We start from the raw sequence: 17,085 nt of genomic DNA, 5'->3' as shown, positions 1-17,085 counted from the left end.
CAGATATTTAAATACTCAGGGAAATAAAAAAGAAAACTATTTTGGGGGCTTCAGTGCGTGAATGGGGCTATAATACAAAGCTGGGTCCCTCACTCAGTAGTTAATTCACACCCATCTAAAACAAGGCATAAAATATCCTATGTCTTTATTTCTTTGTATTTTATACAATGTCTGTAGAAAATGAATGCAGAGGAATAGAATGAAGCATTGTGCTGTTCGTCCGTGTACAAAAGTGTCCTCTCAAAAAGTTATACATGCCGTTCACTATTGACATTGCAGTTACGTCATGAGTCTGACTCTGTGTCGGTGTAGTGTTAATCGAGTGTGTGGAAAAAAGGTGAAAAACAATATACTGTAATACAAAAATGCTAATCAAATCAATGCATTGCAGCACAGACCTTTTTTAAAGAAGACAGCACATTTGCAGCTATGACCCGGTGTTTGGGATTAGACCGCAAACAATATGAACAGTAACTTATGGACTATATCGATCCCACCCTAACATATATTATATATTCGGTTTGAGACTGAAAGGGTGATTTATACTTAGTTGCATGCCGGTGTCATGCACAGAAAATATCAGATCTACAAGCTCACAACGCATCACACATTGTGATATTGTAGATTTTCTGTGTGTGACACGGCACGCAATCAAGTATAAATCATGCACAAGTTTTCGTCTACCTGTCATGGTAAATGTCAGACTCTAGCGCAGGGGTCTTCAACGTTTTCAGCCCAAGAGAGAGATGAAGCAGGGACCCCCCCCCCCCCCCCCCCCACAACCTTATCATAGACTCCATATAGTTTCATTGTTTGACAGCACGATCATCAGTATATTTTGGATTCATGTTAATGTGGGTTTTCAGATATTTAACCACTTGACCCGTCAATACTTAATAAACTTGACCTTTCACTGTACTGTACTGCTCTTTCCCCCCTCCAAAGCTCTTTGCCAAAAATAGATGACCTACAAGCTCACAACGCCTCGCGCTGTGAGGCGTTGTGAGCTTGTAGATCTGCTATTTTTGGCTAAAGTTCTCAGAATATGGACGCTAGGGTTCAAGTGGTTAATATAAAAAAGGGGGAAAAACAAGTTTCTATCACACAATGATTTGGAGGACCCCCTGTAGTATCTCTGAGGACCCCCTAGGGGTCCCGGACCCCCTGCTGAAGACCCCTGCTCTAGCGTATTATTGATTGACAATGCGTACTTGAAGTCTACATGCTGTTTATGGCTCAATCAAATTGTGGCTTTCTAAAGAGGAAGGAGGATGTGAAATGGTCAGAGACTACATTTTCCTCCAGTTCTCTACAGTTTTCTTTATGTTATAGAGTTAAGTACAATATATCATATTTTAGTATGAGCCACAGCAAATGGTATGGATACATACAAATTCTAATGGCTGTGCAAGTCACATACGGACCCACCTGTTGTCATGGTGTAAAGTAACGTAACCACTCTGTCGTCTGCATTTGCACTTTTTTTCTCACTTTCTTTAGTCCAATAACTATAGTGGTTTAAACAATTCCCTGAACAATGGTTGCGTTTGCTGAAGACCAAGAACAGCCCAGAGACTGACTGGCAAAAAAAAGCTATTTCCTGTCCATGTATTCACGAACGGCTTCATATTACATCATTAGTCATTACCAAAATATAGATATGAAAGAGAATTGGGCTTTTTTTCTCTCCTTGTCAACGGAGCAGTCCCAAAGGATTCATAAATTATCCACAGCGAGAGACATAAAGGACATAAATGTGCTGCTTTTCAAAGAGCCTTGTCAAAATGAATTAAAAAGAAAACGAGCGAGAGCACACAAACAACAAAACATTTGTGTGGTTAGTGGTTTGTTTTAACATAGTTAGATAAGTGGCTTGTATAATGTCATACAATAAAGTTTAATTTATTTACATACATATGCAGACACACAATATGTGTGTGAGTGTAAATATGTGCGTGTAGAATAATTCTTACACCCTGTCTTTTTTAACAGTCTCTTGAATATGGTCTTGATTGCCGTATAAGTTGTCATTTGACCGCCATTTGCACTTCCAAAGTCTGTCAGCACGACAGACACACAAACACACGTGCACACACACAAACGTTCTTCTTTGGGCAAGGCCCAAAAAAAAACAGTCTACTGTTCTTATAGTCCTTGTATTGGATGCTCATTAATTGCTCACTAGCTGGAGACAGCTGCTAAGATGACTCCTTCTTATTGGACTGATCCGATTGGATAGGGAAGTGGAAGCCCCTCTACCCAAGGCAACTCTGCCACCAAAAGCTAGAGGCGTTGATCCCGGTTGTCTAAGAAGGGCTGTGGGTTTACCTCTGCAAACCCAAAGCATGGGAGGGGGTGCGGTTGGGGACACAGGATTTCAGGTCCACAGAGATCCCTCAAAGTGCTTATTGCTTCTCCGTCTACTTGCTCTCTCTCTCTCTCTCTCTCTCTCTCTCTCTCTCTCTCTCTCTCTCTTTTGTCTGCAAAACTTTTTTCCCGACAGCAGAAGCAAACATTTGTCCAAGATAAAACAAAAAATTAACCAGGGACTACCCTGCACCCCTCTCTAAAAAGCCCCATCTTCCACTCGCTCCAATGGTCATAGGACAAAAGGGGTCATGGGAGGCGACTGGGCTACCCTTTGCAGGTGTAAACCTCTTCTCTCTGCGTGCACTGCTTGCATTCCACATAGCAGCACCAGCGCACCTGGCACTGGCACGGCCGCGTCACTTCCCTGCTCTGGGTGTTATGGCCTCGCCCGCAGCAGATGGCGTCACAGTTCTTGTCCTTGTAGCACTTGCGGGCCGCGGTGCCCGCCGAGTACTTGCTGGGTCTGCAGAAGCTCGGCGAGTCCTCAATGTGAAGCAGGTCCATAGTGCGAGGGATCTGATCGCTCGGGCCGGGCGGGGGCTGCTGCTGCTGTTGCTGTTGCTGTTGCTGCTGTTGCTGCTGCTGTTGCTGCTGCTGCTGCTGCTGCTGCTGCTGCTGCTGCTGCTGCTGGTTCCGGCCTGTGGAGATTTCTCCCTCCCCTGTGGCCTCGTTGGTGGAGCTGCCGACCTTGAGGGAGGTCTCATAGCGCTGCTTCAGCTGCTTTCCAATCTCATGGAAGGGCAAAAGCTGCCTCCAGCATGTCTGGACCGTGCAGGAGCCAGAGACTCCATGGCATTTACAAGTGGTCTCCACCCCAGCTTTGATGACCTGATTGTACAAAGACAGCACAATATAGTTAGCAACACAGATAAAGGATTGTCATATAATTGTAACCTTTTAATATGTATTTGTTTTGTAAGCAGCATGATTAAATGTACATGATTAAATGTATTTGTGTCTCTACTTATTGCTACCACCAACATCATACTAGATGACAGCAACATCAAAGTAAGTTACTCTGTATATAAAACTGGTACATCTGTGACACAAAGAGCAAATTAATCTTAGCTCGTGGGAAGCGTATACTGATATTGTTATGATAACCATGGATGACAGAGTTTTGATTAAACTCAATGACAGTTATTATGAGAAGTAAGTAGAGGTATTTCTTCTGAATAAAAGATCCATTCAGAGTCAGACAGTCATGGGAAAAAGAGGAGACAAGATGCCCAGGCATTGAGGTCTATTCTTATCCTGTTTAAAAGTATACCTACTGTAAACCCACGGTCAATCTATCAACCCGACCAATGTAGCAAAAGGCAAACAACAAAAATATTGTATAAAATCATGAATAATTGTGAGAGAGTCTCTGAGAAGTCATCCTGAAAGGCCAATGCATGTTATTATAACATAACATGACCTCTTTGTGGTAAGCCAAAGTTAATTTGTGCATCAGCCATGCACTGTTAAAAAACAGTGAGAGAATTCATAGCGCATATTCTCTAGATGAGGTTTGGACAGTATTTTCACTTTATTTTCTCACACTTTGAAACAGACTGGGGGATAAGAAGTGCATATTCAACACACTAACAGTGTAAGAAAATGTGATATGTCAGCTTTAAAATATCGGGGATGCAGAGCCTAGCACATTCCAAGATGTGTACTCTGTATGGGAATTTACCCCAAATGTGGTACACCTCACTACATGTGCAAATAAGAAAGAAGAAAAAAGAAATAGAACAAAAACAGTGCTGTAAATCTTTTATCACAAATGAAGAAAAAAGTCTTGAGAGAATGGATAATTGAGAGCCAAGTTTAAAAGGAAGAGCATAGTCTTATGGGAGAGGCTCTGTCTGCTATTTGGGAAGTGTGCTTCTGCTATAATTCATTTTGAAAATATCCAAGTAAATGTTACTCCAGATATTGAGTTTGCTTTGGCTTGACAGTTTATGACTATTCTTTGTTTTTACTATCAAAATCACTTCCAAGATGAAAAAATAAAAAGCTAAATTGCTCCCTCACCACAAACAAATGCTCAGCTTTGCCAAAGCACGACTGAAAGCAATTACCGCTCTAATTTGAATGGGAAAACAAACTATTGATTAATAAGTACATTCAGATCTTTACCAAATTTTGCAGTTAATTTAAATTATTTAGACGTGGGTTTTATGAAGCTTTCACCCGGGGTGATTTAAAATATATAGTATTTGTTTAATAACCGCAGCATTTGGTAGACGACTCTCTGCTGCCATTGGAATGCACCATAAAACTCTATCATTGTTATTCTATTGTGGTCACATTAAATTCCACATTGGTCATTTAAAAAAGAAAAAAAAGGGAAAAAAGGAAAAAAGTCAATCACCAACATGGCAATGATTAAACTCCAGCATTAGGAAAGCCCTATGATAGCATATCCCTGTTTAACCAGATAAGGTGCACAATTGACTAGCACTTACTGCTGTTTATCAGTTTAATAGGACGTGTGTGTGTGTGTGTGTGTGTGTGTGTGTGTGTGTGTGTGTGTGTGTGTGTGTGTGTGTGTGTGTGTGTGTGTGTGTGTGTGTGTGTGTGTGTGTGTGTGTGTGTGTGTGTGTGTGTCACTTTTTCCCACATTTAAACTATTCAACAAGCAATTACTGAGCATCTTTGTTCATTATGTGAACCCGCTAAATGAGCTTTGATCAATGTGAAACTAATTAAACTAATTTCTCTTATTGAACAGTTCATTTAAGAGGTTACTTTATTGAAAACCAAACTAATTGTGGGGTTCACTCAAGGAAACAATGGATTAGAATACAAGTAAGGGAGTAATGGCATGTCTAGACATTACAATGAACAAACAATGACGCAAAGTCTAATAGATCAAAGAGCCTGTCGTTAAGCCGTGTCAAAGTCAATACTACTGGAAAAGGGTGCTCTCTCTTGAACATACTTGGATCAATTCAAAACTGCAGTGAAGTTCTGTACAGTCTATTAAAAAAACAACAACTATGCTTTCTTTTTTCGACCAATCACAACATGATTTTCATGCCCCTGGGAATGTAAACAGATCTGTACAGCATCAACTGAACTTCCTTGGGCCCGCGGTACTTCCTGTATATCCATTAAGACCAGAGGTCTTCAACAGGGGGTCTGGGACCCCTAGGGGGTCCTCAGAGTTACTACAGGGGGTCCTCCAAATCTTCTAATCCTTTTTATATTAACAACTTGAAGCCTAGTGCCATATTCTGAGAACTGTAGCCAAATATTGCAGATCTGAACAAGCTTGTAGATCGGTTTGGTGTAGAGGGGGAAAAGAGCAGACTAAGTACAGAGTAAAAGGTCAAATTTATTAGGTAATGACGGCTCAAGTGGTTACATATCTGAAAACACATTGACATGAATCCGAAATACACTTGTGATTGTGCTGTCAAACGATGAAACTATATGGAATCTATGAAAAGGTTGTGGGGGTCCCTGCTTCATCTCTCTCTCAACTAAGGGGTCCTTGGCCCGAAAACGTTGAGGACCCCTGATTTAGACGCCTTCGTTAGCCATTCTAGTCCAGCGTGACAACTCACCTTCATGCCCACGTTTGTGTTGTGCATGTCCACACGTGCGCGGAGGTCCTTGTTGGAGCGTTTGCCCAGGAAGTCCTTGACAAACTTGTTGCTGTATTTGAGGTTGTCGCCGCAACCTCCCCACTGCCAGGCCTTCCGGTTCTCCAGGTCTGGAGCCTCGTCACACGTGCAGCGCTCCATCCGGCCTGCGCTGCACGCCTTGGCCATGGCATGGGTCAGCCCCGCCGAGGAGATGGCGTACAAGAAGGCTGTTTCTTTAAATCCTGAAAGGAGATGACATGATGCAAAGGAAGAATGAGAGCATGCATCAGGAACGTGGCTTTGCACTATGAAAGAGGAGGACCTTGAAAGTTGCTCGAAATGAGCTTCTAAGTAGAATTCCGGACTACCCATGTTCTTACCTTAATCTGATGTTATAATATCCCAGAACGAGTGGAAAGTGGACGGAGAGTGGACAAGTTTTATCGGTAAATCACTTATTTGTATCGCTTTTTTATTGTACATATCTGTTGTTCATAATGCCGAAATACTCTCCACAGTGTTTGTACTTCCTGATGTCTTGCAAAAGAAGATGTCTCCTGTGATTTCATCCAATGTCCCCTTTGAACGGCCATAGTCCACTACGGCGGCTCATTTGGGACACAAACACTGTGGAGAGTATTTCAGCATATAATGAACAACAGACATGGGTGCTGGCCTACCGGTCCGAGTGCATACCACATAGGCTCAATGTAGCCTGACAGCGTGTTGCTGGTTCGATTCCTGATCCTGACTACCTTTGCTGCATGTCACTCTCCCCATTTCCTGTCACTGTCCTATCAATAAAGGCATAAAAGCCCCAAAACATATCTTAAAAAAAAACAGACATCTTTTTCCCATCGCTCGCAGTCGGAGCTGTGGTGGACTCTTTTCCACTCGTTCTGGGATATTATAGCATCAGATTAAGGTAAAAACATGGGTAGTCTGGAATTCTCCTTTAATCACTTTAACCCTGGTGTCCCCCATTTTGTTTTTGAGCCAGACGTCTCCTACGTCTGGCTTTGTGTGTCTTTATGTCTCTATGTCACATAGAGACATGTTGTGAGCTTGTGGATCTGCTATTTCCTCTATTCATCGTACAACCAAGTATATAAATTCAAGGCTCAAGTGGTTAATCCTAATTTATATTTGCCGAACTATAAATCAGGCCATAGAGCTTCTCTCTCTAACCCTCACCTCGCTTCAGAATATTGGCTCGGTGGCGCCCCTCTAAGGTGCAGTTCCACCTCTCAAAGCGGAACTGATACTGGCATTCCAAGGCGCTCATGCTGATGGCCTCCATGAGGGTTTCAGCCACGCCCGGGTCTCGTCTGCACATCCTGCGCTGCTTCTTCTCCAGTTTCAGCCGGTCGCACAGCTTGTAGTGGGCCCTGCCCACGTTCTCCTCTGGTATAGAGCTCAGCGGCAGGATGGACAGAGGTTCATTACCTGTCAACCTGAGGGGGAGGCACACATGCACACACACATTAACCCATTGAGACCTGAGGACCCCATTCTGCAAAATGTCTTCTAAATCAGGGGTTCCCAAACTTGTTTGTCTCAGGGCACCCCATAAATATTTCTTTAATCCGAGGCAACCCTACATTATAATTTTCACTCCCGGCACCTTATATTTATAGCATATCGTCGTTGTCGGGTGGAAACCGTGTATGTCCAAAACCGTTAGTTTTGTATTTGTCATCTATAAAATGTACTAAACTAGTGAAAACAGCAGATCTACAAGCACACAACGCCTCGCGATCGGTCTTGTATGATGAAGCAGGGTAAAAGAAACTTGGAGATACGAGGTTTCTGCCCGACAGTGACGATATTTTAGTGATTATGTTGCGAGGAAAACGTTGAGATAATAGCCATTTTGGTTAGGAATAACTTTGTACTTCAAGTTTAAAATTATACTAAATAATATTTTTTCAAGTGTCCAAATAAATTCCAAACATTATCAAATGATCTCGTGGCACCCCTGGAAACGGCAAAACAGGGTGCCCCGTCACCCACTTTGAAAACCCCTGTTCTAAATCCATAACAGTTTTCTGAAAAACCTATGTTTCTATATTAGTGGTTCTAAAACGTAAAAAAAAAAATAAGGACCCCCAGAATTATATATTTGGCCGCGGACACCTATCCCAAAATATGTTGTTCTAGGGACCCCCCCAGACACAAAGATTTGAGTTAAAAACTTTCACTTTAAAACTATATACTGTATTCAAAGATTTGCACAAACTTTCATGATGTTTCCAAAATAGCAGATCTACAAGCTCTGTGCCGCGCTATGAGCTTGTATATCTTCTATTTTTGAATAGCCAAAGTATAAAATAATGGTAAAAAGTGGTTCAAATGTAAAGTGAGACAGATGCCCATGCATAGCGAGGGAGTGGAAACATCTTGATAAAGTATCCAACACACAGAGCGCAGGATGCTGAACTTCCTAGATAAACAATAGGAGTTGCAATGATATACTACACAAACAGCTCTGGAAGTACTGTAGTACAGCTGCTTAGCATGGAATGGTCCAAAAGTTAACATTCAAATGAATTCAGCTGGCATGTCTGCAGGTCAAAGCTGAGTTCCTGTGGGTTAATGTTCAAGTAAGCTCTCGCGTCACCAGACTTTCCACCTCGGAGGAGGAAAGCCTGGTAAAGCCTATATTCGTTTTAAATGGGCTGTCGCTACGAGTTGGACTAAAAGATGGATATACCAAACAGACTTTTCAAAAAAATAAGCAAAACTACACAGCATCAAGGGTTTTATTGGGTAGGCCCTAAAATTATGCGGGGAAATATTTTGGGTTAAAACTAACTAACCACTGTGCGGGACATGATCTGTGACTGTGTGAGCAGTGGTTCTCAAACCTTTTCATGTCAAGGACCCCCAAATTGACACTTATTAGCCCCGCAGACCGAAGATTTCTACGGCTCTAGCAGTGATTCTCAACCATTTTCATTTCAAGGACCCCCAGTTTGACATGCATTAGGATACGGACCCCCATTCAATGGTATTTTCCATCTCTGGGACCGCAATTTATATTGTAAAATGTTAATTTAACTCTGAGAGTGTACAAATGGAACCAGAGAATGATAGATGAAACTATCATTTAGCTGGGGACTCCCTCAAGTACCCTGGCGGTCCCCGGACCCCACTTTGAGAACCAATGGTGTATAGTATACAGCTAATTCTTTCTTTACATATTGTTCCTCACAGGCTTTGTCTCCTGTTAGCACTCCGTCACATCGGGCAAGTCACAGCACTGCTGGCTGCCTGCCGTACTGAGCGCCATAGTTTTAGGGTATGAAATGTATATCATCACCACTACTGCAGCGTTCGGGTGGTAAAGGGGACAGATTTAAAACAATGGCCCACGCCGAACGCGACAGTCGTACCACAGGCATGTGAAACAGTAGCCAATGGAGACTTGGTTTAATATTTATATCATATCCTGAGCGGGGAATGTCACTCACAGCAGCGTTGTGTAGATTTAAATCTGATCACACAGCAGGATTTACACTCTCATTATAGAATCCCCCATACAAACGTCCCACACACGGGATCTTAAAGCTGCAATCCATTTGAAATATAATGAGCACAAGCTTCAGTTCTAAACATGGTATAGAGAACATGTGGCGGAGTTGCACTCCTCTCGTCGGTTTATTTAAAGGAAGCGTATATAAAACACACAAGCGGGGCCTGCCGCATAGCTGGCAAAACCAACGACCAGCGTTCTGAGGTTGTGATGGGGAAAGCAGAGCATTACTTTCATAAACACACACAGGGGACATGACTGTCAGCCTGTGACCATTTTGGTCACACCAACTGACAGGATTGGCAGGGTAGTTGTTCATTATGTGTAATTTCTGGCCTCTCTTACACCCTTAAAGTGAAACTGAAGAATGAATGGATTTGCAGAACTCACAAGCGCTCAGCTCCCCAGGCCTGTGTGCTCTTCCAGAAGGAGCTGATTAGTTTAAGCACTGACACCTAACCTGATGTACGGTATTTAGCCTGGCAACGGGCAACACCTGGGGGTGTATATTTATGATGTATTGCAGAGATTACGAAAATTGTTTGTTTCCTCCAAAGCTCAATAATTCATTTACAGGCCCGTGCCACTGATGACCTGGCCCTGACCTCTCGCAGCAAATATCTGGCCTGGCAGCTGTAGTTTCTCTTTCTGTGCTTAAATCAAGCCTCAACATACAATTAATTATAACACTTTCAAATAAATAATAGTTCTGAGTAACCATGGCAAATGGACCAGAACATTTGTAAGAAGGGCTTTGTTCAGTTGTTCAACCGTGGATAGCGCTGTATAGCAACAGCAAGGGAGCCCTGTTCTTACAGCACACTGTGAAAGATGAATTATACTACATTGTTTAACATTATTTCGCTGAGGTGCAGAGTCCCTGCTGAACGTTCAACACTTTGTTTTAGTTCATGTTTCAGAGGTGTTGATTGGTGGTATATTTGCACGTGTGACTTCATTAGTTATTGGAGTAGATTTAGTCACCACTCACGTCCCATAGGCTCTATGAGAGGTCACATGAGTCCTTTTTTTAAGACATACTTTTTACACAAAGACCCCCCAAAAAATTACAGAGGTGTTTCCCCACAAGTCCTCAATTTCTCACTGATAGAGATCAGTAAAAGCTGCTTATTATTGCCTATGGCAGTGGTTCCCAAACAGTGTGGCGTGACTCGTGAGGCAAACCCAGGTGTGCCTTGGAAATTTGTGTCAACATTAGTATTGCAATATATGTTATGAATTACCTTTACATTTTCTATATCAGTACTTTGTGCACTCTCATTTCCCAATACAGAGGCAATTACACCAACATATATTTTAACCACTTTCAACCTGGCATCCCTATTTTAGGGAGGTCATTATCTATAATAATACTATAATTCACTAAATCTGTCTGTGTGTGTCAGTCACACGAAATTTGTCCCTGGCATAACTCGGACAGTGTCTAACCATTCCGTCAAATACTTGCCGCGTGTGTGTCTCATATAAACGCATGGTGTGCAGAGCCGAACAGCTTTTACGAGAACCAAAAACTCCCCGATATCTTTATCTGTCGTCCCGTGGGTCTGAGAAAGTTCTCCATGTGTCGGGGAGCTTGTATGCATGGGCTTCCCTGATTGGCCAAACAAACCAGTAGCTTCACGGATTGGTGTCAACGTTTGTGCCGCTAAGCCAGTAACCACTGATTGGCTAACCCGACCTGTCGGCTTATCTGATTGGTCGAGCAGAAATAACATTTGTGCCGCATATTAGCAGTATACCTGTAAATGGACCAACTTGCATCATTCCCATCCAAACATGCATGGCTGTTCTGCATGTTTTCCCTATTTCTTTCAAATTGCCATATCATGAACGCAATATCCAGTTGAGGGGCATATATAGTGCACCTCCAAAAGCAATGTCTCTTCTGCCCAGAGGGGACGCCACACATACAACATACAATACAACAGGTTTTACCATCTGTTGTACCACAAACGCTAACACCCCCTGCAGCTTCCTCGTGTCCTGATGGCTGCACCCTGATACAGCCCTTGAGTAGGCAACCCTGCCTGGCAGAGATATTTCCTCAGAGGAATCTAGAAAAACATTTTTTACAAACATTTTCAAAAATAGCACCAAAAAAACACTTTTAGGTCTGGTGTGGGTTTTCTAATTTGCCCATTGGTGTGCCTTGGGCACAAAAAGTTTGAAAACCACTGCCTATAGAATAGATTCATAGCTAAAAAAAAAAAAAAAAAAAAAATGAATGAAAAAAGTCATGTCAATAATATACACTTAGAATGTGGCTATACAGATTAGTTCAAATGGTTTCCCATTTTCAAAACATGTTTGCCTTTCCTAAACTTGTCTGACAACTATGAATTTTCAAATGGAAACCTGGCAAGCTGTGTCTTGACAGAGATTGCTCTCTACACGGTTCAGAGAGTAAAAACATGAAATGTAAGGTCTCAGGCATACATACAGGCACACACAGTGACACAGTAACTATGTAGCTCAATCAGAACAACTGGCATTTTCCTTTCAATTGTTTCTTGCTTTGATAAAAACCCACTGTGCTGACAATGCCAAGGAAAGATATTAAAGGGGGGCCAGAACTAACATTTCCAATTGACTCAACGCACCACGCATGAGTGACAACCGTTCCACAACAGTTCCACAGTAGGCTAGCATTCAAGATTTGAATGATGGCGCCATGTGGAGTACCTGACTAATACCACGGACCTGTCAGTGGGAGAGCAACACTGTACAAATGACAAGTCTTCACTCAGACACACCAGACAGCAGCAGTACAGTACATGGGCTGATCTTCAATAAACACACAAAGATCAGTTGCAAAATTGTCCATGTGCCATCATTAGCTTAGCGATGGGATGCAGCTGACAAGTGGAGGCATTAATTTACCCAATACCACTAACATGACGCATGCATTCCTGGGTGGACGTGCATATAGTCACACAGGCATTGGGATCAGGTCTGCCCAACAGCCCAGATGCCTGCTGCCACAACTCAAAACATGAGACCAATAAAATGCCATTCCTCAACTGTCTGTATGACGTCTGTCTGTCTGTCTGTCTGTCTGAGCGAAGATGGTCTGGAGAGAGTTGGAGCGCGGCCAAAGATGACATGACAATCATTTTCATTTCTGCGCTACTGTCTCTGTGGCTACAACACAAAGGAATATTTTCGAGCCAGTTACCAAGACAGCCTGGGGGCAACATGTGTGGATATGAGAGATTTGAGAATGGAGAAACAGTTCTTCTGTCTCCAGAGAAGAGGCTACCGGCCGGGGCTCACTCTTGTGCGTGTTTCCGCTCTGTGGCAGACCAGAGAATAGTCAAATAGTATCACAGATGTGCTTTTAATTCCACGCTCCCTTCTTGTAAAGGATTTACTATACTTTCAGGGGATACACATCTTCATTATGTAGCACATACAATGACCATTGTTGACGATGCCCATTACCCTTTCATTTCATTTAATTTTACCCTTTAGGAAAAACTCAGAACTTATTGTGGATGCAACACCATCCCTGCTGCTGTCACCTAAGGGGGCCATTGCTACACAGTCCAATGGCATGATCCCAAAAGAAGAAGAAGAATTTAGAAGGCTACTCTGCTGTTTGCTGTAGAGTGAACTCCCTCAACTCACTTAGAGGGAAAGACCATTGTAGGAGTACATCACATGCGGGACACAGCTGAATTGCAAATCTTTGGTTAAAAAAAAAGTAATTATTCTGCTCCCCTTCTTTTCAACCATAACAACAAATTTTATTCGTGTCAATTGAAATCCCCAGACCGCACGACCCGACCAGACGAGAACGTGGATGTTTATTATAAAGTGAAACCCTAGGGGGTATTACAGACTGAGTTATGTACAAATGAGAATAGGGTGAAGTGCATGGATCTATAGCCGTCCTACTGAGCATTAAACCATAAGAACATGTAGTCCTATGTTTTCATATCATGGACCATTTTCTGAGGTTGTTTCTGTTTGAGGTGTTGGCACAGCAACACACATTACACATGGAATATAACACCAACAGACATAATAAAGTTCACTATTATCCTACGTGAGGTGGGATTCTTGCTGATGTTTGCTCAGCTTTGCTTTTTCCACACTCACACACGTACGCACGTGTGCACACGTACACACAGAGCGAACACACACACACACACACACACACATTCACACACTCCTTGCAACGATCGCTGGGCTTCAGACCGTCTAATCTCACTCGTTGCCAGCTTCTCTGTCTTTCACTGGCTAACACTGGAGTTTGTTTAGTCCTTTCTCTGTACCTGTCAACACCTCCCATTGCCCGTGACATTTACTTCATATACATTTTCCAATGCAGCAGGCTCAGTGAAAATGGCTCATTGCACACCGTGGAGCCTCGGCGTCGATCCCTGGAGGAAACCATTTATTCTTACTAAACTTTGCCATCATCACTCCCATCATTGGCTTTACATTAGAGGCCTGGCAATGACCCCAGTTGCTGCAGTGTTCCATAGCTGCCAATGCAATTCTTCATTGCATATGTTTGTAAATAGTGATGGATGACTTGTAGAGGCATAGTACAAGACCATTTACTACAACTAACACTACCACCAGTACCAATAGGCCCCTTTCTGGGCCCGCCCCTTCCGCTTCCGCCACGTGACCGGCAGACATGATGGAGTCACGCAGAATGTAAACAAAAGACCACCCACACTGCTAACAATGGACGCGCTGAGCCATCTCACGGTGCCGGAGAGGCAACGATATGACGATAAAATCAAACTAATCGGTGTCGAGAAAATTAACAAAAGGGAGTCTAGTGTGAATACGATTTTTATCCGGCCATCCAATATCCGGACATTGTAAACTATTTTGTGTATTCGCGCAGTGCTTACACCACAGACCTTCATGGCCTGAAAGCCTACACGTTCTTCACGGCTGGATGGGTGAGAGAACCGCTGGTCACCGTTCTCAAAAACCTCCACGGTGCGAGGGTAAGTTTATAATGTATTTGTTTGGCAGTTTTCAGAAAACTACAACAGCAGGCCTGGCCTAGCTCTGGTCCATAGCGTTAGTGGATTTTCCCTAACGCTATGTGGACCAGAGCTAGCCAGGACTGCTGGCTGCAGCTATAGTGCTAACATGCGCACTGACTGCTGCTGTTATACTAATTTATCGCCATAAATGTGATTTCAACTGCTCGACTTGAGTTAAAACTATGACTAAAACAACGAGCTAACTGTAAACCTTGCGTTTATAGGTCTGACTGGGTAGGGTTACCCTCCTTGAAGTCACGACCATGTGGCTAGTGCTGCCCTGAAAGGTGTTGAGCGACATGATGAAAGAAGAAAAAAGCGGTCTAAAAGATCATCTGAGGCTGAAGGTAAATGCAATAAACAGTGCAGCATATGATACAGTATATTCTGGTAACCATCACCTCTTTATGTGGCTGCTATAGGCTACATCAGGAGTAGCTGCTGCTAAACTAATACATGTGATGTTGTCAACTTGCTCGGACGTGGGCTAAAACTATTAATAACAATCGTGCTGTTGTTGGTGAATGTTTAAAGTAAAACCTCGATCATTATATAGTTCAGGCCTGTGTGTCGTCAGTGGTATAAACACGTGTTGTTTTTGTTGTAGACTCTTGAGTGTGTGACACATTCTGATTTATTATATTATTGATTATTATTGAATAGTAAATGTATTACAGATAGAAGTCGAGTCTTGCAGGTTGTGTCTGATAGGTGAATAGACAAGAGTATATTCTTAGTAACAAAAAAAAAAACAATAACTCATGCACGTTAGCCTAGCCATCACTTTGGCTGGTCGCGCTATATGTATTTGACCTAACATTGTTATTGTCAAAATGCAATGCACAACCAGGGCCAATAAAAACACAGTATTATAACTAGATATAATGTCGAGGCCTAAGATTGATGCCCAACGTTGTTTTCTCTCCCAACAGTAAACAAACCAACCTAAAGTTTAAGTGTATAGTGCATACACGCATATTTCGAAAAGTGCACATTTATGGACTTTTTAATACATCTAAAATGACAAATTAACATTGGTTGTCAAATATTAGAGGCAGAAATTGTGAAAATAGCCGATCTACATGCTACATGTAGATCTGCTATTTTCACGTGTCATACCAAATGTAATGCCTCAACTCTTAGTGCTTGTCAGGGGTTGCTGCCTGAAAAGGTTGAGAACCACTGGTCTAGGTCTAGGACACCTTGGCTGAGGGAGATGAAGCAGGCAACCCCACAAAACATAGAATAAAATTGTGTTTCCACAATAAGGTATGACACTAAGGGGTGGGAAGGAAAATTCTCAGAAAAGCTGAGTTCTATAGTCTGAGAATATAATTATAATCATAAACATTTTCAGAGAGCTTCATAGGCTTGTTTGATAGCGCTGTAATCAGTGTTAGATTAATGTTGGATTCGTGTTAATGTGTGAAATTTTCAGACATTTAAAAAGCCATAAGCTTTCTTGGGAAATCCCTTTCAGAAGACTGTACTGTAATGCAGTGCAAACTGTTAATAAAAAAAGAACAAAAAAGACAACAACCGCCTAATAGTTGGTCAAATTGAACAATCACTGTGTACTTGGGCTGCTCTTTTTTCACTCTACGCCAAAAGTCTTAGCCAAACATAGCTAATTTAAAAGCGAGGTGTTGGGCTTGTAGATCTGCTTTATGGTAATGTCCCTGTAATAAGTTAAGACCCCCTGGTGAAGAACTTGGCCCCCTGGTTACTGCACTGGGCTGTTCTATCAGTAATCTCACTGTCTTTTTTTCTTTTCTTCTATTCTCAGGCAGCCGAGGGAGACGCTGAGCAAACTGGGAGGGTTCTTGCTGCGCATTGTGACTGCGGGCTGCAGGCCTGGGTGAGGTGTGCTCCCATGTCGGTGCAGTGCTCTTTTTCATCAAGGCTGCAGTTCGTATCAGAGATTCCAAGACTGTCACTGAAGAGACTCTGTTTCATCATTATACTGTATTATACATAACAAGTGCATAGAGATGTGATAAAAAAAATCTGTGATCCTTTTCATAATAAATAAAATAAGAGACATTGGATTTTCCTTTTGTTTTACTTCTAAGAAATAATGTACACAGTTTTAGTACAGAGTTGTGTGAACCTGTGATTTGTAACACAGTACACCCAGTAAAATCAAATTGTTGATTGTAGCCTATGCAGTTCAACAAACACAGCAAGTACTTGTCTCAGTTATGTCTTTTTTCAGAGAAAGTGGTTCTCAACATTTGGGTCAGGATTCCCATGTGAGCTTGTAGATCGGCTACTTTCACATTTTTATCTGTGGAGTCAAGCTAAATGTAATGCCTCAACTCCTACAGTCCAAGTAAGTGCTTATTAGGGTGGGTGTTCCCCAGTTCAAATATTATGTTGCAGGGGTCACAGCTTGAAAAGGTTGAGAACCACTGCTCTACTCCAGCAAATAATGGGTGATAATACGTGACAAGGTTATTGTTTTTTATTCACAACATGATTTGTTTGGCTGCAGTATCCACAGTGTCCACCTGAAATTGTTCTAATACAATTTGTGCTGTCATATACAAAGGAGAGGTAGATTGGA

General features: G+C 42.3%; 1 protein-coding gene across 1 annotated transcript in view; it reads right to left on the bottom strand.

Moving 5' to 3' along the window:
* Window positions 1–796: 796 nt before the first annotated feature.
* The window catches only part of wnt9a (wingless-type MMTV integration site family, member 9A), a 33,961-nt gene continuing 17,672 nt past the window's right edge, over window positions 797–17,085 (bottom strand). The window contains exons 2-4 of the mRNA XM_080726569.1: window positions 7,146–7,405; window positions 5,931–6,193; window positions 797–3,198 (exon numbers count right to left, since the gene is read on the bottom strand). Of these exons, the coding sequence (XP_080582695.1) occupies window positions 2,635–3,198; window positions 5,931–6,193; window positions 7,146–7,405 (1,087 nt within the window). The 3' untranslated portion in view covers window positions 797–2,634. The remainder of the gene's footprint in view (window positions 3,199–5,930; window positions 6,194–7,145; window positions 7,406–17,085) is intronic.

This window comes from Nannobrachium achirus, assembly GCF_963921795.1.
Source record: "Nannobrachium achirus genome assembly, chromosome: 5".
Classification (NCBI taxonomy): Eukaryota; Metazoa; Chordata; class Actinopteri; order Myctophiformes; family Myctophidae; genus Nannobrachium; species Nannobrachium achirus.
This window is presented reverse-complemented; position numbering and strand designations above follow the sequence as displayed.